The sequence below is a fragment of the Ranitomeya imitator genome, chromosome 3 (assembly GCF_032444005.1).
Source record: "Ranitomeya imitator isolate aRanImi1 chromosome 3, aRanImi1.pri, whole genome shotgun sequence".
Classification (NCBI taxonomy): Eukaryota; Metazoa; Chordata; class Amphibia; order Anura; family Dendrobatidae; genus Ranitomeya; species Ranitomeya imitator.
Window position 1 is genome coordinate 437,265,845 of NC_091284.1, and position 23,106 is coordinate 437,288,950.

Below are 23,106 nucleotides of genomic sequence, written 5' to 3' on the forward strand. Positions count from 1 at the left end.
TGTTTTATTGTGGCCCATGGGGTTGGTTTAATCTGACAATGTGGCACTCGACCAAAAAAGTTTGTGCACCCTCTGCTCTAAGTGCTCACAGTAGACAGCCACAGCGCATGCCTACAAGTTAACACCCATTGGGACAATTCGGTAATCGGGAATGATCATTCTGTGCGCATACGATTCTAGCTGGCCATTATATTTCTTTCTCCGTGGTTGTTTAACGGCTGTGCTTGGCTTATTTAAGTGGGTCTCATACATGACAAACAGAAGTAGTCATTCCTATCCCCACACAAGATTACTTATTGGCCTATTGGTTTACAAAAAAATGAATTAGAAGGGGTTTTCTTAAAATCGACAACCTCATCGAATCAAGTAGCCAAATCATGGCCATAGTTCACAGGCTCAGCTTCCCTGTGGAGCTGGGAAAGAATAAAAGCGGTTCCGTTGCATTAATAATATAATATTACTAGCTGTTTCCAGCCAGCTAACGCTCGGCACGCTCATTGCTATCTAATTAACGCTGCTGGTGATTAAACTAAAGTAAATAATGACAACATTCAATAGCGCTTATGTAGGTGGTAAATTAACTTAAAATGAAGTTAATAACAATAATCATTAAAAATCTGAATAAATAATACTAATAATACATTTTATTCACAGTGTAAAATAAAAAGATGTGCATTTTTTATTCATTCCAGCATCTAAACAAATTTAATAACGAAACATAAATTAAGTTAAAATTTCTCTGTAAACACACTTAAATGTATGGTCATTTCCATCATTTTCAAAAGATCTTTCCTTGACTTCTACCAGGTACAATTTAATGTGTGGGGACGGGATTGTGTCTGGTGATGTGGTGGGGGGGCGGGATTGTGTCTGGTGATGTGGTGGGGGTGCGGGATTGTGTGTGGTGATGTGGTGGGGGGACGGGATTGTGTGTGGTGATTTTTATGTGTGGTAATGTGGTGGGGGACGGGATTGTGTGTGGTGATGTGGTGGGGGGACGGGATTGTGTGTGGTGATGTGGGGGGGCGGGATTATGTGTGGTAATGTGGTGGGGACGGGATTGTGTGTGGTGATGTGGGGGGCGGGATTGTGTGTGGTAATGTGGTGGGAGGGCGGGATTGTGTGTGGTAATGGGGTGGGGGGCGGGATTGTGTGTGGTAATGGGGTGGGGGGCGGGATTGTGTGGTAATGGGGTGGGGGGCGGGATTGTGTGTGGTAATGGGGTGGGGGACGGGATTGTGTGTGGTAATGGGGTGGGGGGCGGGATTGTGTGTGGGAATGGGGTGGGGGACGGGATTGTGTGTGGTAATGGGGTGGGGGGCGGTATTGTGTGTGGTAATGTGGTGGGAGGGCGGTATTGTGTGTGGTAATGGGGTGGGGGTGCGGGATTGTGTGTGGTGATGTGGTGGGGGTGCGGGATTGTGTGTGGTGATGTGGTGGGGGGACGGGATTGTGTGTGGTGATTTTTATGTGTGGTAATGTGGTGGGGGGACGGGATTGTGTGTGGTGATGTGGTGGGGGGACGGGATTGTGTGTGGTGATGTGGGGGGGCGGGATTATGTGTGGTAATGTGGGGACGGGATTGTGTGTGGTGATGTGGGGGGCGGGATTGTGTGTGGTAATGTGGTGGGAGGGCGGGATTGTGTGTGGTAATGGGGTGGGGGGCGGGATTGTGTGTGGTGATGTGGTGGGGGGCGGGATTGTGTGTGGTAATGTGGTGGGAGGGCGGGATTATGTGTGGTAATGGGGTGGGGGGCGGGATTGTGTGGTAATGGGGTGGGGGGCGGGATTGTGTGTTGTAATGGGGTGGGGGACGGGATTGTGTGTGGTAATGGGGTGGGGGGCGGGATTGTGTGTGGGAATGTGGTGGGAGGGCGGTATTGTGTGTGGTAATGGGGTGGGGGGCGGGATTGTGTGTGGTAATGGGGTGGGGGGCGGGATTGTGTGTGGTGATGTGGTGGGAGGCGGAGCTTCTGTGCAGGGGGCGGGATTAGCAAGTAATCACGATGCCATATATATATATAGATAGATAGATAGATAGATAGATAGATAGACATGGAGCACATTCAAATGAAAGGGCAACCCCACCATGGTTGAGGAATTATTCACTTAGGTGGAGGACCCCAGAAGGTAGCTTGGTTTCTGTTGCCTAAACAGGTGGAAACTAATACAAATTTGTGTAACCTGACAAACCAGTGTACTATATAGTAGATACATTTCCTTTGATTGCTTCTGTACGAGCAGCAACACATACTGAAACTGTGGTATATGCAACCAAAAGAGCCATTCCTCTTGAATACTTCATTCATAAGGCCTACAATTTTAAGCCATGTTCACACTTTGTGGGAAATTTCCACTGAGGTTTTGGTTACAAATCCTGAACGAAATCAGCACGAAACAAATGCAGATTTTTTTTACAAAGTGTTGAATAGGGTGAAAACCACAATAAAAATCTGCAAATTAATGAGCATGCTGCAGATTTGAGATTCACACCATGCTTTTACTGTCAGGCGGATTTATTTCCCGCAACTTGTGACTGGGATTTTGAAAAAATCATTTACTTGTATTGTAAATTGCTGTGGATTTGCAGGGCAGAATCTGAATCACAAATCTGATGTGTGGACTCGGCCTTAGTGAGCAATGCTAAATATTGGATACTTTTTCTGCAAGTAACTCTAAAGTGTCAGTAAACCCTTTCATGTAGAAGAGCGGTAATAACGGAGAATTAAGGTACCGTCACACTAAACGATATCGCTAGCGATCCGTGACGTTGCAGCGTCCTGGCTAGCGATATCGTTCAGTTTGACACACAGCAGCGATCAGAATCCTGCTGTGATGTCGTTGGTCGCTGCAGAAAGTCCAGCACTTTATTTCGTTGCTGGACTTCCTGCTGACATCGCTGAATCGGCGTGTGTGACGCCGATTCAGCGATGTCTTCGCTGGTAACCAGGGTAAACATCGGGTTACTAAGCGGTGACGTCACCGCTCTGCTTTCCGGCCGCTGTGCTTACACAGGGCAGAGAAGCAGAGCGCCGAGGGACAGACAGCGGAAGGTAAGTATGTAGTGTTTTTTTTTTTTTTTTTTTACTTTCACGCTGGTAACCAGGGTAAACATCGGGTTACTAAGCGCGGCCCTGCGCTTAGTAACCCGATGTTTACCCTGGTTACCGGCATAGTTGGTTGCTGGAGAGCTGCCTGTGTGACAGCTCTCCAGCGACCAAACAGCGACGCTGCAGCGATCCGGATCGTTGTCGGTATCGCTGCAGCATTGCTTAGTGTGACGGTACCTTTAGCCTTGTCAATGTATTACCCGAAAAAGCACCCTACTAGGCGGAAAGCTGACAGCTTCTCACCCCACTATTCAGCAAATAAACCATGTTATTAATTGTTCACATCACTTTCCCTAACACAACATTTTATCATAGATCACATTTTTTACTAGCAGTTCTCTTACATGTTTCCGAAAGAGTTCAGCGTGAGGGGCCAATGTCTGGGGATCAGCTTCCTTTACAAAGCGCATGACCTCATCCACCGACCAGGAAGATGGATCTTTACTTTGTGTTCTTGAGGATTCGCGCTCAGAAGAGTTGAGGTCCGGTCCTGTAGTTGAACTTGCTGCTAAAAAAAAAAAAATAGACATTTCTGTTTACATTATAGTCATTTGCATTGTTCAAAGATGTTATGGAAAAAGTGGAATAATGCTGCAATCTAAAATGCTATAGAAATGGGTCCAATCTGCAACGTGTAAAGGTACCGTCACACTCAGCGACGCTGCAGCGATACCGACAACGATCCAGATCGCTGCAGCGTCGCTGTTTGGTCGCTGGAGAGCTGTCACACAGACAGCTCTCCAGCGACCAACGATCCCAAGGTCCCCGGGTAACCAGGGTAAACATCGGGTTACTGAGCGCAGGGCCGCGCTTAGTATCCCGATGTTTACCCTGGTTACCAGCGTAAAAGTAAAAAAAACAAACACTACATACTTATCTACCGCTGTCTGTCCCCGGCGCTCTGCTTCTCTGCACTCCTCCTGCACTGACTGTGAGCACAGCGGCTGGAAAGCAGAGCGGTGACGTCACCGCTCTGCTTTCCGGCTGACCGACGCTCACAGCCAGTGCAGGAGGAGTGCAGAGAAGCAGAGCGCCGGGGACAGACAGCGGTAGGTAAGTATGTAGTGTTTGTTTTTTTTACTTTTACGCTGGTAACCAGGGTAAACATCGGGTTACTAAGTGCGGCCCTGCGCTTAGTAACCCGATGTTTACCCTGGTTACCAGTGAAGACATCGCTGGATCGGTGTCACACACGCCGATCCAGCGATGTCTGCAGGGAGTCCAGCGACGAAATAAAGTTCTGGACTTGCCTCAGCGACCAACGATCTCCCAGCAGGGGCCTGATCGTTGGTCGCTGTCACACAGAACGATTTCCTTAACGATATCGTTGCTACGTCACAAAAAGCAACAATATCGTTAACGATATTGATATGTGTGAAGGTACCTTTAGTCTTTAGTTCCCTCTGACACAAACTGGTAAATACTAAAGCATCATGAGACAGGAAGAGAGCGCATCTTACAGAAACCTGACGTTTTCTCTCCATGTACACAATGCCACTAATTTGTACTGAAGCTACGTTGATAAGGAAAAGGGTGCAAAGCACCCCAGAATCAGCATGAGTATTGGAACATATACTGGAATATGAAGACCTGCCACTACTCTTACTCCCTGGCACTGGAGCAGGTGATCAGACGCAGGTAAGTGACAGCACCAGCTGCTGCCTACTAGCAGGCTGCAAAGACATCAGGGTGTTAATTAGCCTATATATGGTCCATACAGGGAGGATGTAGTATGTAGGTGTACAACATCCATCATCATAACTACTACTACTTTAGCCCCTCATGTGATGTTGGCGAAAAAAAACAAATGTCATGGAGAAATCTAATTATTCAAAACCTGACATTAAATGCAAATAAACCCTCCATATAAAGTATCACTTTAATAAATCATTTTAGTGAATCAGAGGGCCCTGGCAGTCACATTAAAGCTTAATAAATGCATGAAGGGGACATACTGTTAACAGACATGTATACATTTGGCACAGACATCTCGGTGACATAACAGCCTTACAAATCGTGAGATTTCTCTGGCATGGTTTCTGCTTTGATTACCTTCGATCCTCCGATGCATCCGGTTTCTGCCACTTTCATAGTAGCAGCCGTTTCCTGCTGAGCTGGAGGATGATCTGCGTACCAAGGGAGTAGTGTTTGAGGTAGGAGTCATAGGCTGAAGCGAGGCCCTGTAAAATGCTGGCGTGTTGCCCGCAGAACGGTACTCGGCTGTGTTACGGGGTGAAGAACTGGGGGGATTGACAGCGCTGAGTGCTGAATCCATGGATTCCTCCGCATATCTGGGATCTTTTGGATTTTCATTCTCTTGCAGGGGCAAGGTTTCAGCTGTCGGTGAAAAGACATGACTAGAATGGATTTACTGCTTACAAAATTAGACCCGAAGCAATGCTCGAGTACAAAGACTGTCCTTTAGGATGTGTCAGCCACTACATTGTTCCAAGAAAATCTAATTTGGGACTAGATTTATTTCACATGCATTTCCATCCGTGGGAAAAGTTACCTGCAGCAAACTAAGGGAACAGACTGGAACACTGTGGTAAATGGACAGTTCACATTGCAAACCTCTATTCGTTAGGGATATATAATGTGCAGAAAATGATTAACAAGGTTGTTGGGTTTGGAAGACTTTCTGTAGGGAGCACAAGCAATTTGATATTACCAGCACATGGAAAAAAAACTGCAAGAAAAAAAAGAATAGCAGGGAGCCCTCTGCAATCAGTACATTGTTTAGGGCATACTGTGAGTAGTACAAGGCAATCAAAAAGGGAAAAAGGGTTCAAAATGGTTATGGCCTTATTTCTCAGGTATCTGACTGTTAACATGCAAACGTCTGGCTCCACGAGTCCGTGCCACCTATAGCGACAATGACTTATCCCTATCACCCTGATCAGACGGTTGTGTAAATGACTTGCATGCACTTATCCTCACTCACCTTCTGATGGGCGGGCTTCTGACCTGGGTAACTTTGGAGAAAGCGGAGCCGTGTAAGGGGGAGACTCCTGTAGGATTCTCTTGTTCCTGTCTGACAATTCTTCTTTTGCTTGAAAAAAAATAATTTAGAGCTATTTTGCAATCCTTTGAGCAATCTGTATTTATATAGAAATGACAATATGCACACCCTAAAAAAAAACGGACCACAAGACAAAAAGACCAATGTTTTTTGCCAGGCAGATAAATGTTGCATTGCTCCAGACGGGACAGGAGGAATAAGTAATGGTGATGAAACACTATACTTAGCCAGTCCTTAAAGAGCAACTGAACAGTTCCAGCAGATTTTTCCAGAATTGTATAACATTGGTAAAACACATATAAAGTAAAGAAGGGGTATTACTTTTGAACATCTTACCAACGTTCACCATCCAACCTGACGGAACTGGAGAGGATCTCCAAATCCAGGTGTGAAAAACTTGTTGCATCATTCCCAAGAAGACTCATGGCTGTACTAGCTCAAAAAGGTGCTTCTACTCAATACTGAATACTTATGACCATGTGATATTTCAGATTTTCTTTTTCAATAAATTTGCAAAAATTACTACATTTCTGTTTTTTTCAGTCAAGATGGGGTGCAGAGTGTACATTAATGAGAACAAAAATGAACTTTTTTTGAATTTACCAAATGGCTGCAATGAAACAAAGAGTGAAAAATGTAAAGGGGTCTGAATACTTTCCATACCCACTGTATATACAGACTACTGTATGTGAAAAGAGCTGCTCACACGCTACACCTCTCATTAGAGAAGAGCTGCAGTACGTGAGTAGTGCTTGTTACATACAGTGCTCTGTATCTATCCCAGGTACGAGGGCATTATTCTCAATGCATGTGTTGTTTGTGAGGACATACTATACTACTCTGCTCCCCCCTCCCCCGCCTAATAATGGCTGGCAGTGAGATCTGTGCAACCTGGTTAGACATCAGTCTTGCCACATTACAGAGGTAAAGCAGTCTATGACATTCTCCGGGGGAGTTTTCTTTCCCTGCATAACGCTTTCTTGCTTATGATTTGTCAACGTCATGCAGGGCAAAAAATTACAAGCTCTCTGCCAACGGCACCCTCCTCGTGAGCGTATTGCTAAACCAAAAACACTGAATTGATCTTTAGATTAGAATATAGAAATAAATAAACAGCACATTAATGTTGCATCATGATTGCTTCAATATGGGATTCTTACAAGATTTGCTTCTGTCGTAGTCCATTGGGATTTGTGCTCCCCCCATGTATGGGCTAAATGGCTGACTACTGAACAGATTATCACATTGCAGGCTGTGGCATAATTTTTCCAAGAAGCGCAGTACAAATGACGCACTGTTGACGGATGGCAGATGAACGGAGTGCAGCTCACCATCAAAAGAAGCTGGGGATACAGAGAAAGCAAGGTGAACGACAGTATAAACCTGGCACTGCATATTAAGAAAAACTAGTTAACAGAGCTGACATGAGAATAGTCAACTCGGTTCTGCGGCACACAGGATATTCATTCAATAGGTCGGCCAGTAGTCTCTCCAATGTTAGGAATGGTAATAGCATTTAAAGCAAATGTCTCAAAGTACATGTGTTATTACATGCAGAAGGAATTTTACCCCTAATATGGAGCTATTGTAGTATGTCCATAGGACCTCCAGTATAGATCAACATGTTAGCTTATAGATTGAACTCTGTCGACTTAAAGAAGCACTCCTCCCATCAAAGTTTTTATCCTCTTAATATATAGCAGTCATCATATTATATTCCACTGTGTACTTAAAATTGCTCATTTCATCTTTCTACCCAGTTATTCTCTTTTCTCTGCTTTATAAAGAAACAGAAAGTCTCTTTTGCATGTATCATTCTCCGCTCCTCCCCTCTGCCATTGAGGCTTGCAGTAATGACTAATGACTTGTGCAGAGAAAATTGACCTCCTGTTTCTCCATAGAGCTTAGAAGGATTCAGCTAGTCCGTTTTTAATCACGATATCATAAACCTATTGGAAAAGAGAAGAATTAGCTGAGTAGAAAGGCAAAATAAACAAATGTAAGTACACAGTGCTATACAATATGATTTATTTATTTTACTCACTTATATAGGGCCATTAATTCCACAGCGCTTTACAGACATTATCACTGTCCCCATTGGGGCCGACAATCTAATTTCCCTATCAGTATGTTTTTGAAGTGTGGGAGGAAACCAGAGAACCTGGAGGAAACCCACGGAAACACGGGGAGAACATACAAACTCCTTGTAGATGTTGTCCTTGGTGGGATTGCAATATATTAAGAGGATAAAAACTTTGATTGGAGGATTGCTTCTTTAAGTCTACTATCAACCTTAAAAAACTAAAACTATAAAATCTAAAATGTTAGCTATTACATCTTATGATGTATGGAATGTAAACCTGCCTGTGATAACTTCTCCCCCATGATGACCAGACTTCAGGAAGCCAAACACTAGTTTAGAGATGTGGGCACATTCCACACAGGCTTGTACTGCCAGTTGTAGCACTACGTTCACTGGACCTGGCCCAAAATGGTCTGGGAGTTGTAGTACTTTCTTCTTATCCAGATGAGGGCCACAGTTTCCATGTTTGTTCACGTAAACACAAACTAAAAATAAAAAATGTATTTTATTGTAACATGTATGCAATCACATTATCTATAAGGCCAATTTTTACTAGTTTCATTTCATAGTGAGAAAAAATCCTTATGGAGCATTTAAAGTACATAATTGGAGAACAACCCAATCATCGCCAGATCAAGTTAAAAAAAACTGTTCATCCTGTGATTGAATTGTTTATGCTATTAAAACAATCATTCTTATTAGGAGCACCGTGTAGACAGAGGATGTGCTGTAGATAAGATGGTACTCTATGGGGAGAACATTATGGCATCCACAATCGATATATCCCCATCGTTGCTCATCGTAATAAGTAAGCAGTCCAGTAATTCAGAGCAAATGGCTCATTAAGGTGCTCTGACGGGTCGAAATTGGCATATCTAAATGCACCACTAAAGTATGTTCACAGGTAGAAGATTTGCTAAGAAATTATCTGCAGCAAAATCCATGTTATACATATATGTTATTTTATTATATAAAATCCACAATGATTTCCACATACCGTATATACTCGAGTATAAGCCGAGATTTTCAGCCCAAATTTTAGGGCTGAAAGTGCCCCCCTCGGCTTATACTCGAGTCACGGTAGCGGTGGGGTCGGCAGGTGAGGGGCTGAGGGCGCTGGGGTATACTTACCTAGTCCCAGCGATCCTCGCGCTGTCCCTGCCGTCCCACGGGCTTCGGCGCTGCAGCTTCTTCCTCTCTTCAGCGGTCACGTGGGACCGCTCATTACAGAAATGAATAAGCGGCTCCACCTCCCATAGGGGCGGAGCCGCTTATTCATTTCTCTAATCAGCGGTGCCGGTGACCGCTGATAGAGAAAGAAGCTGCAGCGCCGAAGACAGGAGGGGACAGCGCGAGGATCGCCAGGACTAGGTGAGTATGTTATATTCACCTGTCCTCGTTCCAGCCGCCGGGCGCCGATCCATCTTCCCGGCCGGCGCCTCCATCTTCCCGGCGTCTGCGCTCTCTGACTGATCAGGCAGAGGGCGCGATGACGCATATAGTGTGCGCTGCGCCCTCTGCCTGATCAGTCAGAGCAGAGACGCCGGGAAGATGGAGGCGCCGGAACGAGACGCTGGGAGCTGCAATCAAGGGAGGTGAGTATGTGTTTTTGTTTTTTTTATTGCAGCAGTAGCAGCGGCAGCACAGATTAATGTGGAGCATCTATGGGGCACAGTGAACGGTGCAGAGCACCGTATAAGGCACAGCTAGGGGGCACAATGAACGGTGCAGAGCACCGTATATGGAGTACATCTATGGGGCACAATGAACGGTGCAGAGCACCGTATAAGGCACAGCTAGGGGGCACAGTGAACGGTGCAGAGCACCGTATAAGGCACAGCTAGGGGGCACAGTGAACGGTGCAGAGCACCGTATATGGCACAGCTAGGGGGCACAGTGAACGGTGCAGAGCACCGTATATGGCACATCTATGGGGCACAGTGAACGGTGCAGGGCACCGTATAAGGCACAGCTATGGGGCACAGTGAACGGTGCAGAGCACCGTATATGGCACAGCTATGGGGCACAGTGAACGGTGCAGGGCACCGTATATGGCACAGCTAGGGGGCACAATGAACGGTGCAGAGCACCGTATATGGCACATCTATGGGGCACAGTGAACGGTGCAGAGCACTGTATATGGCACAGCTAGGGGGCACAGTGAACGGTGCAGAGCACTATATGGGGCACAGCTATGGGGAAATATGAATGGTGTAGAGCACTATATGGCACAGCTATGGGGAAATAATGATCTATTTTTATTTTTGAAATTCACCGGTAGTTGCTGCATTTCCACCCTAGGCTTATACTCGAGTCAATAAGTTTTCCCAGTTTTTTGTGGCAAAATTAGGGGGGTCGGCTTATACTCGGGTCGGCTTATACTCGAGTATATACGGTATTTATGAAAATCTCATCGAAGGCTAAATTCACATTTGTGTATATGTGCGCAGCGTATCATCCTCATACACAAACGCGTGCCAAAACGCATGTAAACGCATGTTTACGCAGCGTTTATCCGCATCAACTTACGCATGACGGAAAAAACGCTCTATGAGTGTATGTGTTTTTGCAAAATACGCAGCCACACCTTGCCTATGGATGATATACGGATCACTGTTCAGGGAACATTTCTGCGTATGTGGTCCGTAAAAAACGTACCGTATTTTTATACGTTGTGTGTGACTCCATCCTTAGAATGTGAAACCTCTTCATATGCTGATGTAGCAGAGCCGTGTTTAATGAGAATTGTCACTTCGCACCTGATTGTGATATACTGATGTTTTTATATGGTTTAGGGCTGCATAAAAGCCTACTGAGTGCAAAAGGGAAATTCAATTCCGCCATGCCATACTACTAAGCTTCCACATCCCAAATGTGCAAGATGGCTTGTGAATCCGCAGGCATAAATACACAGTGGAGAAAGCATTCTCATAATGGAGCGAAGAGATATTACCTGTAGAAATCACAGTCAGTGAGGAGCTTGTGATGCCACCGGCATCTTTTATCAGGTGAGATTTATTCAGGTCTCCGTCACAGTTAGCAGGAGGGAGTATTGGATGTAATGGCAGGATCTCTTTCTGAAAAAATAAAACGGGGACATAAAAGGTTAATAATTATAATCAGAAGATAAATGATGAGAATATTACACACACTTCACATTGTCTAGAACAAAATGAGTGTCACAGATGCCATTATCCAGCCCTTGGCAGAGGAAGACTGGAGAGGACGTTCAATAGAAAGTTTTGGTGTCATTTGCCTGAGGGTCTGGCAAGAACATACAAAGCAATTACTGCTGCTTCACTGAGGGGGGAAACCTCGTGCCTGGATAACAAAACATCAATTTTTAAAGTTCAGTTTCTTAGAGCACATGTTTGCCAACACCACAAAGTGATGAACAGTAGCCTGTTTTGAGTGTGACACAGACCAGCACTATGACGGCTTTGATACGATTGCCATTCAAATTTCGAAATGATCCTTATGTGCGACTACATAATGAGGCGGGGGAAAAGGTGCTGGTGTGAGCAAACCGGCTTCACAATCGCCTGCATGCAAATAACTGCACACATTCTGCATTAAATTACTGTCTGTCCATCATTTTCTAGGACAACAGCACATTGGGGCTGAAAGGGGAGCTTGTAGATTTCCCTGCAGCTGCTTCTACATGTCTATAACCATTAATGCTGTATTGATAGGTGCAACCAATTGCTAGTCATCAATACACTGAGAAGTCAATCTGCCCTCCAGCTGCTCTGAAACAGGACCTGTCAGCAGCCCCTCTCTGCTAGATGTGATCTGCTTTACATACTGGCCATTGTCCTACAGAGCCACATGTTCCTGGAAGAGTGCACGTTGTTCAGTCCCAGGCAAGCAGCAGCCTCTCCGCACAGCCATGGACTCAACTGTGTGCTCCAATTCTATATTATGTTATCGGCAAGCACCCCTCATCTTTCACGCCGACTACCATGCTTGATTCTACAGGGGGCGCAGTGGGCTGCCTGGCAGCAAGCAATAAACATTATAGTGTTGTTTTTTTCCAGTCAAATTTCTGACACATACAATACAGCACTGCCTGCTAACAGAATTGAGGTGATTTTTTTTGGTACTCAGAAATTAACGGTCAATTCTTAGGATAAACCCTCCATATCAGATGGGTGGTTATCTGACCCCATCCCTATATTGAGCTGAATAAATTATCTGCCACACTCCTAAGGATATGCCTTCTATATATATATATGTGGGCTAGTAACAAGGGTGAGCTAGTAAAGCTCGGATAGTAACAAGGCTCGGCTAGTAACAGCAATGGGTTAGTAACAACAGTGGGCTAGAAACAAGGGTCGGCTAGAAACAGCAATGGGTTAGTAACAACAGTGGGCTAGTAACAAGGGTGAGCTAGTAAAGCTCGGATAGTAACAAGGCTCGGCTAGTAACAGCAATGGGTTAGTAACAACAGTGGGCTAGAAACAGCAATGGGTTCGTAACAACAGTGGGCTAGTAACAAGGGTGAGCTAGTAAAGCTCGGATAGTAACAAGGCTCGGCTAGTAACAGCAATGGGTTAGTAACAACAGTGGGCTAGAAACAAGGGTCGGCTAGAAACAGCAATGGGTTAGTAACAACAGTGGGCTAGTAACAAGGGTCGGCGAGAAACAAGGGTCGGCGAGAAACAAGGGTCGGCGAGAAACAAGGGTCGGCGAGAAACAAGGGTCGGCGAGAAACAAGGGTCGGCGAGAAACAAGGGTCGGCGAGAAACAAGGGTCGGCGAGAAACAAGGGTCGGCTAGAAACAAGGGTCGGCTAGTAACAACAATGGGTTAGTAACAACAGTGGGCTAGTAACAAGGGTCAGCTAGTAAAGCTCGGATAGTAACAAGGGTTGGCTAGTAACAAAGATCGGCTAGTAACAAAGGTCGGCTAGAGGCTTATATAAGAAACAATACATACAAAACAGAGCTGTAACACATGTTATAGAGATCATTGTGAGATATATGTATAAAGCAGTTTGGACACCCCGCTACTCCCACAATTGTCAAACTCTCACATCTTACAGGTTACCTGTAGTGTATTGCCCCTTAAAGCCAAAATCACAAATCAGAGGCGAATGGACCCAGTGAGTATCTCCTATTCTGACCCTGTAAATTGGATCAGAATAGAACATGCTCCGAGTTTCACGGATCTATGATTTTAATGGATGTCTGAATACATCCCATTCATCCTGCTCAATAGGTCTGTTTGCAAACCAATAATAAAAAAAATAAGGGGCAGCATACAGACATTTCACACGGATGTGTAAATGCAAACTTAGTGCGGAAAAATAGCACGGTTGATCAGTTTGTGGACAAATACTGGTATGTGTTTCGTCATCTTAAGAAATGCATGAAAAAAAAATTAAATCGAAGGTCATCACCTTTCTTCCCGGTTTTAATCCTCTGCGCCTTGTTTTTAAGTTATCAGCATTTAGGACATTTTTCGCCAGTGTTGGGTTCTTTGGACGCTTGCCTTTTCTTGGAGGAGTGGGAGATGGTGCTTCTTCAAGGGGCTTGTCTCGAATAGGTTTCCTCCCTTTCTGTGCCAACGCAAGTTTCTGGGGTGACTGCATGGAGCGTCTGATACCCTTTATAGGAGAGGGTGAGGCAGTTGTGTTTTTGGATAATGAGACTGCACAGAATAGAAAAGAATATAATTAGTTCTAATTTTTATACTATACATCACACATGACAAGTGGAAATCCTCAGGATTTTTTACATAAAAAAAAAAAAAAATCACTGAACCATGGCATACACGATCCTTTATGGTATTCCTCCAGTAAAGATTTGCATTATGAACAACCAAGGGGCGCATTTCTATATTTTCTACCTGCTAATCTGCAGTAAATATGGAGACAAAAGTGATTCTCTTTACACTGGATCCAGAGCAATGAAATCAATGTACTGTCAGCTCAGGGCCCTTATCTGCTACATTGTATCATATTCATAGGTCAATGCTTTCATATATTTGTGTTGTGAATGATAGACCTCGGCTTTGTCAGTCCCACAAACTGTGAATGAAGTGGCAGCACACGTGCGGGACTGCAGCTCTATTAAACTTGGGGACACAGGGTCTCATTCTGGCAATCAATGTGGGTCTCAGATTCAGAATGACCCCTTTAAAGAATTTTATTTGCCATTTGGGCCTATTTTAGCCAGCTAAAAGAAATTTTCCAGGAGTTTAAAATATGTACTTTAACATAATGAAATGTGGTAAAACAACAATACTTGGATAAATTCTTTGCCACTTCAAGTCTGACGTTCTTGTCATAGTTAGCCTACAGTGATGACATCAATGACTGGCTGCACGGCAGATCGAGACTGCAGAGAAGGAAATGAGACCTGGTGGGGGGGCCACTGGATGGTCAGTGCTGAAGAGGCAGATTTTACCAATACTCATTGGTTACCTTTGTATTTGTGCCATTTCCTACTATTAATATAATTAACAGGCCATAGAAATAGCATAGACAGAAATCTTTGTCCAGCAGTGACCTGGCTTTTTCTAATGATGATCATGAACAAGCCATAACCCTAACAGGCTAATTAAGGGCTGAAACCTTGGTCAAAGCTATCTGAGCACACAAACTTTAGCCCTTTTAAGATCATTTCATCTTCAACTTGCTTAACTCTTCACAATACAAGTAATTTTGACCAGGAGAGCCCAAACTTTACATGCCACTTGCCTGATCCTTCTTTACTCAGAGCTGCTCGGAGGCAGTTTACATTTGGCTAATTAGGGAGATGGGTCACCATATAGGTTGACATTTGGAGGCCTATTGTCAGAAAGCAAAGCAACTGGTCTCTAGAAACCAATGGACACTTAAGGCATGATACCTGCATTTTTGTCATGGGTATGTGGATGTGGATACACAAGACAGCGCTTTACTCCACTGATGAGCAGCCAAGGAGAAATCCTGACATAACGAGGATACAATGCCCTCTAGTACAATGTGAACGTGGTTGTTTCTTTCCACACAATAGAACTCCGTGTCTCCTTACCAAACAAGAATATGGAGTGTTACAGAGAAAAGTCACTGAAAGGCTATGTTTAAAGGGGCCAGATATGCCAGCCACAAAAAGGGCAAACTTAGTGGTATACAGAGAACATCACCACAAATGGAGCAAAAGCCAGACATATTTAGTGTGGAAATCCCGCAGTAGACAGCTTTGCAATTCCTTGAGAAAACATCATCATCACTGATTTTGTAATGTTTCTTTAAGGACCAGATTCTCTCCTGCATATAACATACTTGCCTATTAGAGCCTACTTTTCCTCCTTGAGCTTGTTTGGTTTGTCCTTCTCTGCCCCACATCAGAGGAACGTGCTCATGTTTCAGATGCAGCATATGTCTACTAGGGGCCTGACAGACACCACTTTCCTGCTAAATATTTCATTGGAAAGACCCTGCTCAGGTTACACAAACTAAAAGGTAAACATGGCCGTCAAATGTCCTTACATATACGCCATTACTTAAATTGAACAGCGACCTTGCCTCATTGGAGGCAGAGAAATAGACCTCTCGCAGGAATGTTAAGCAGAATATAATGAGGCATACATCTGTTATATGTAAGCAGCTTTACTGCCTCTTACCAGACCCTATGCTGCAGCGACATCGGGGCACACAGTCTACAATCTCCTGCATAATGATAAAAGCATATGTCCCAGACAACAGAATATCTCATTAAGGCAACATTTATACCGTACTGTCTGATTAGGGAAAGAGAAAAGTGGGAGCGGAGAACCCTCAGCCCTCAATTTCCTATATAACTGAGCGCAGAGTACATTCAGAGCCCAGAATCCAATATGATCGCTCCAATTATGCAAATATATTCCCAAGAGAGAGAGCTTTCTAAACTGAAGGGGTCTACCAGAAGTAGACAAGACCACCTGCTCAGTGACTGTTGTAAGAATTGAAAGTAGAAAAGTGTAGCATTTATTAAAAAACAAAACCCTTTCTAAATGATATCTGCACCTCTTAATGAGTCCAGTAATATATTACAAATTATACAATCTAATTACACTTATTGGGAGTTAAAACTAAAAGACCTTCCCAATCCTAAGGTATAGCTCACCGGAGAACCCAACCAAGCTGTACTCTGTGTAGTTGCCATTATACGTGGTCTATATTAAAATTAGGTGAGGCCCAGTAAATCTGAACCGTCTACCCATATTGGGGCTTTTTTTGACTGCATAAAAATAATATGACCTGGTTTCATTCAGGTCTTATATTAGTATAAGGATAAGCAACTGACAGCTTCAAAATTGGTCACACCGAAGATGAATAAAAAACAAACCGGGACAGTTCAACTCCCCTTTAATTAATGTCATGCTCTATGTTTGTAAATATGGGTGGAACATTTGGGATACTGTGGTGCTCAGCACCAGCCAAGCTGAGGGATTCGACTTCTGCAAACCAAAGCAGATTTCAAAAGACAAAAGCAGGACCCCCTCCTTATTGCCAGCTGCTATTTACGCCTGCCTTTGGCATATAATAAGACACCCTGACCATAAATGTGTTCATATGACTATAATGCTAGGTTAAAAATATCAAGGAATAGCCTACACAGCAACCAAAAGCAACAGGAAACTTTACACATTGCTGCTCCAAACATCAAAAAAGCCCCCATGTGTAGTATCCATCTATGCACTAGAGCCATACAAGGATTGCCTCTCTAATGCTCTTTATTGCCATATCTACAACACGGGCTTTGAGGATTTGTTCGCTGCTGCTGTCTGAATGGTCAGATAGTCCATGAAGAAATTTGGTGCAAGGCTTCCTTCACTAGCAAAAGTTGTGCAGAAAATGTTGGTGCTCAACAGCATCACTTCAATAATGCACTTTATAGACATCTGGCTTCCTTAAGAAAAGTCACCAACGAAAAAGAACTGGAACCGAAAACATGGATGATAAATCTGCGGCTTCGGGTTATTTAACTCTGCATCTCAAATGATTGATGACCAAGTATCACTTTTTGGCCAAGTTCGCCTACCACCTATTATTTCCTAACAAAAGGAATCAAACTTTTTTTTATCTTTCATTCTTGATGAAAATGACTTTATTCAATCTGAATGAATACTGAATGAAGTAGAGTCTGACTTGAGCGGCACTTCTTGTATACAGTCAGAATGAAGAATAACGATCTAGATGTTTGGGTGTGATAATGCCACCCAGGTTACAAGACAAATGAAAATGTCAAAAAATATGGAAATCATTGAAGGTGCCATGTCAAAAAAGCACTATTTCCCTGCAGATAAAGAGGTAATCTGCAGGTAATGTTATTTTAAATCCTGTTTAGGTGACTTACTAGAGCTGTGGCTACAGGGAGAATATGAAGTTATATTCTCCTTATAGCCGCTGCTCACTATACAGTGAGTGTGCAGTGACCACTCCCTGGCACTGTGATTGACAGCCTGCTCTGTGTGCAGTATGCGCGTGCACAGATCAGGCTGCCAACGTGCTCAGGAGTGGTTACAGAGCACAGCATACAACGAGCAGTGACTGTAACCATCCCTGCACCTCTCCAATTATTTGAAGTGAGCGGCTGCAGTGGAATAAAACATTATTCTGTTCCTGTAGCTGCTGCTCCAAGTAACCAGTCAGGAATAACTATACCTCTTTACTTGCAGGTAAACTGCATTTTTGGACCCGATAGACTCCTTTTATGTTCTAAACACTTTAAAATGTAAATCATGTTAAAATGGGCCTTTTACAAGCACAGTCCATAGCCGCCTCCATGCTGGCAGCTTCAGTGATCTTGCTTGTCCATAAAGCTACTAAGTGTGCGAAATATGTTACTCACATCTACAAGTGTAGTAAAATATTTCAACAATTCTGTTAAAAAAAATCGCAATTTATAGTAGACGGAAATGGGAAATGTCATAGATATTGTTTCCTAAGTGCAAATTACAATTTCACAGTATGGCACTAAGAGAACCTAGCTGAATACTAATTTACCGACTATAAATGGGGACAATAATAAAGGATTTCAAATAAACCCTGGCAATACAGAGGAAGTAAAATGACCACAGCGGAATATCTAATTATTAGGCTCAGACATTATTCATCCAGGACGTCCATTACCACGCTTTGGATAAATATGGATCCCTTGGCAGGATGTACTTAGATGGCACTCATCCCTCAGTAACATCTCAATGTCCTTTGTTGATCGCTACTTTATCATCTTCAGGAAATCTACCTTTCTGCAGCCTGCAAGTTACATGCCTGACAACTCGTCCGTTATCCAGTGACAATAAAAAGAATATTAAAGTTTATTGTGAAGAGGTAAAAGAGTGTGTTCTCTGCTTTGTGTGTCCACAGAATGGCAGAACAGAACTGAGCATCTTATATCGGAGGAGGAATCGAAGTGGTGTGGTAATGGCCTAGCACTTCCTTCCTACAAGCATAAATCCATCACAGCAAGAATAAAGTAGGATGGTGTAAATGTCCTACCTTCTAAATGTGTGTAGCACTGCACATCAGATAGTCCTCAACTGCTCACTTACACCAGGACCAAAACAGACAAAGCCCCCTGCTGCCGGAGCAGCCCTCAACCCTCCCAGCAAATCGCCACTCACAGATCTGCATGTGCTACATGGTGGGAGGGGAGAGGGGAGAAAGCCGGTAGTGGGGGAGGGAGAGGGGGAGAAAAGAAGACTGAGAGAAAGGGGAAGAGAAAAAAAAAAACGCTCAGTCCTGTCATATTATGTGCCAGTCTCAGTGACAGTGATCATCAGTCACCTGCCCTGGAGCCTGAACCCAGGCCTGGGAGTTGGAGCAAAGGTTGTGTGGGGTCAGCGGAGCTGCAAAGAGATCAACCCAGGAGGTTGAAGAGGGGGTGTAAGGCAGCGCACACTACCAGCTCAAACTCATGGACTTTTAAGCCACAAAAGAAAAATCAGAAATGATACCTTTATTGGCTAACCAAGAAAATCGACAAGCGAAAGACTTCAGGGCCCCGAGACCCCAGTGTTAAGGTAGAGAAGATGTTCAGAAACCTCACTTGTTGGTAGGGTAGGTGGACAAAGTTTTCTCAAACAGATTTTGGCATGTGTTCTGCACCAAGATGCATGTGAAACCCGCCCACAAAAAGCCTATTATTGGTTTCAATAGAAAAGCAGCAAATCTGTTCAGTGCTGTACCACGGTGCTATGAAATTAGTGGCATCATTAAAGACATTTCTGGGACAATGTGTGGAATGGGCAAATGGAAAAACTGCACAGAAATCTGAAGGGCCATCTCAATTCTGCATTCATCGGAATGGCATTACATCAGCTTATGTTTTCATTACAGTACTCTCGGTTTCTTTTTCACTTGGAAGCCAATAGTAGACATATCTGTAACATACATTGGGGGAATACGTGTTAGTTCACCCTACTAACATCCCATTATAGAGCTGCATATACACAGTGTATTACTCACATGTATCTATACAAAGCCTATGATTCTGTAAAAACAGAACAGGACCCAGCCAATACATAATATAATCAGCAAAGTCACAAGGGCTGATGGAAATGGCAATTCACGTAAAGAGCAACTCATGAAGACTGAGTGGAGCAGACGCAGAGCATTTGCATTGCCAGAAGGCATAACAACACTTACATTATTTCTAATTAAATACACTCCGTTTTGACAAGTGAGGAGATGATTTATGAACAGACTACATAAGCAATGGGACATGGGGAAAAGACAGTATGGATACATAATCAGCTTCATGTCAATGGTTATATAAATGCAGAAATAGTTCCATTATTTTTCCTCTTTAGTCTAATGAATCTCTACGTAGGCGTCAATTTTCTGAAAAGTAATTGCTTGTTTCTTCAGGAAGAGCAAGAGTACCTAGAAATGCACAAAAGAGGTGACTAGATGACAAAGGGACTAAGCTGCTCTATTCATCGAGAACTTAAGAGTTTGTTTTTTTTGTTTTTTGAATTGGTCAAAATGCATTTTTCATGGTTCAGAAATTGTAGACCACAATGCTTCAAGGAGGTAAATGTGAAGACGGTAAACAAGGAGGAAAAGGAGGAGCAAGGGTCTCCTATTCCTAGGTCTAGGACTTGTAAGTTTACCAGTGTCCAGCCATTGTGTGACTACAGCGCAGTCTCCACCTCAATCTTATGCAAATAAGCCTTCAGCCGTGATACATTTTTAATAAGTCATGATACTAAATTTACTATTGGCATTTTTGAAGTAGAAAAATGACAGAATTCTAACGTAAGCCCCTATTCTTGCTAATAGTAAAGTAAATGTTCAGCACAGCCCGGGGTGGAGGTGCTTAGAAGCAGGTGCCCAGACCTTAAACATGATATAGAATATACTCAGCACACTCCGAAATGTCTGATGCAAAAAGGGTGTTTAATACATACAGTATTCACATTCACAAACATTTCGGTCTGCAAAGACCCTCATCAGTGTGCTCTATTGTTTGAGCCAGAGGGTGTATGTTATTCACCCTTTTCATTAGAAATTTGCATCAGGTACTGGAGTTAAACAGGGTAGGCTGTTTAAGAATAGAGGGCTGACACTAGCCGGTCGAGCACAGGAGGTAACACAGGGAAGTCTTGTAACTAGAGGGCTAAGCTAGCCGATCACGCCTGCAGAGGGCTCGAGGATAGGAGACGCAGTATCCACCGCAAGTCAGAGACGCCCTGTTTAACTCCAGTACCTGATGCAAATTTCTAATCAAAAGGGTGAATAACATACACCCTCTGGCTCAAACAATAGAGCACACTGATGAAGGTCTTTGCAGACCGAAATGTTTGTGAATACTGTATGTATTAAACACCCTTTTGCATCAGACTTTTTGGAGTGTGCTGTGTATATTCTATACCTATTCTTATTAATGACCCCATTTTAATAGTCTCCATTTTGTCTGGTTTACTATGTTTTTAGATTAAATCTAAAAGAAAAAAAATATCAAAGACTTGAGATACAAAGCTATTGGTCACAAATGACAACCTTTCTGTCAGGCCCAGTGAGGTCTCACTAGCTCTTAAATCAGTAACCTTAGGACAGAGAAGTGTTCTGTGATCTTATAGTTTACTAACAGTAGCTACATCGAGTGTGATATAGTCTGCAACACTTGTCCTATGTCATCATTGGCTCTGGACGGTGCTCTCTCTCCTACTGTGCCACTACTATGTCTGAGTGTCTGCATCCAGTAGGGGTACATGTGTGATAATTATGCAGGACACAGCGCACATTCGCTCAGTCGATACCTTTATAGTCTATGGCCACATTGGCGCATACGCCAGAATCCAGTTTTGCAGGGGATTTCACATGTAAGCCCGAAGGGGCCAATGAATGGGTGCCTGAATGCAGTGTGAAAGCACCCTCAGGACTGGAAGTTGTGTATAAACATAAGTCTATCTCAGGTTCTCCAGGAAGTCACTATCTAGAGCAGGGGTGGGGAACCTCAGGCCCTCGATGACCTTTTATCAGGCCCCCCGAGCAGATTCTCAGGGACCACATTCTTGGGCAGGGAGGTGTATTTTGATTAGAACCAGCTCATTAATTTCTTCTTGCTCTGTTAGCACACACACGCAGTGTTCACTACTGAACACTGAAGGGCATGCAATGAAAGATTACGTCCTGACACCAGTGCCAGAGTCAGGATGTACTTTGTGGGCGGAGTTTGTACGGCCCCCGAAGGATGGTATAAATATCCAAATGGCCCTTGGCAGAAAAAAGATTCCCCACCCCTGGTCTAGAGAGCAGATACCATTACAGCAAGAACAACTTCTAAATTACCTGTGAGAAAAAAGGTGATTATGAGGTAATTGCCATAAAATAGATTCAGGAAAATAAAGGTAAGTAGGGGGAAGCCTGGAGAGAGACACTTTAATGGATTATTGCCATCTTCATGATGGATAATGTCAGATAGCGTTTTTAAAAATAAGCACTTTTGCAGAATTCATTATCTTTCCCCCATCTCACTTGGCTCCCCCCAACAGATCTATCCATTACAGTAAATGGCTGCCCACTCTCCCTAGTCCCACAAGCTCGCTGTCTTGGGGTAATCCTTGACACTGATCTCTCCTTCAAACCACATATCCAAGCCCTTTCCACTTCCTGCCGACTTCAACTCAAAAATATTTCCCCGATCCGTACATTCCTCAACCAATAATCTGCAAAAACCCTAGTCCATGCCCTCATCATCTCCCGCCTTGACTACTGCAACCTCCTACTCTGTGGCCTCCCCTCTAACACTCTCGCACCCTTCCAATCTATTCTAAACTATGCTGCCTGACTAATCCACCTGTCCCCCCGCTATTCCCCAGCCTCTCCCTCTGTCAAGCCCTGCACTGGCTCCACATTACCCAGAAACTCCAGTACAAAAGCCTAACCATGACATACAAAGCCATCCACAACCTGTCTCCTCCATACATCTGTGACCTCGTCTCCTGGTACTTTCCTGCACGCAACCTCCGATCCTCACAAGATCTCCTTCTCTACTCCCCTCTTATCTCCTCTTCCCACAATCGTATACAAGATTTCTCCCGCGCATCCCCCATACTCTTGAATTCTTTACCACAACATATCAGACTCTCACTTACCATCGAAACCTTCAAAAAGAACCTGAAGCCTACAACCTGCAGTAACCACCGATAGACCAAACCGCTGCACGACAAGCTCTACCCTCACCTACTGTATCCTCACCCATCCCTTGTAGAATGTGAGCCCCCGCAGGCAGGGGACCTCTCTCTTTATGTACCAGTCGTGACTTGTATCGATTAAGATTATTGTACTTGTCTTTTATTGTGTATACCCCTCCTCACATGTTAAAGGCTACGGAATAAATGGCGCTATAATAATAATAATTACTGCTTATTAATATTTGTAGCAGTTTTTGGAAATACTAACACTTTTCTGCT

General features: G+C 43.8%; 1 protein-coding gene across 3 annotated transcripts in view; it reads right to left on the reverse strand.

Annotated features, from left to right (window-relative positions):
- Nucleotides 1-23,106, reverse strand: part of SCML2 (Scm polycomb group protein like 2) — a 141,457-nt gene that overhangs the window by 6,898 nt on the left and 111,453 nt on the right. For 2 of the 3 annotated variants that reach the window (XM_069757331.1, XM_069757333.1), the window contains exons 7-13: nucleotides 13,616-13,866; nucleotides 11,169-11,292; nucleotides 8,497-8,700; nucleotides 7,293-7,475; nucleotides 6,055-6,162; nucleotides 5,163-5,447; nucleotides 3,455-3,618 (exon numbers count right to left, since the gene is read on the reverse strand). In XM_069757331.1, coding sequence (XP_069613432.1) covers nucleotides 3,455-3,618; nucleotides 5,163-5,447; nucleotides 6,055-6,162; nucleotides 7,293-7,475; nucleotides 8,497-8,700; nucleotides 11,169-11,292; nucleotides 13,616-13,866 — 1,319 coding nt within the window. The remainder of the gene's footprint in view (nucleotides 1-3,454; nucleotides 3,619-5,162; nucleotides 5,448-6,054; nucleotides 6,163-7,292; nucleotides 7,476-8,496; nucleotides 8,701-11,168; nucleotides 11,293-13,615; nucleotides 13,867-23,106) is intronic. The other variant, XM_069757332.1, reaches the window with a different exon arrangement.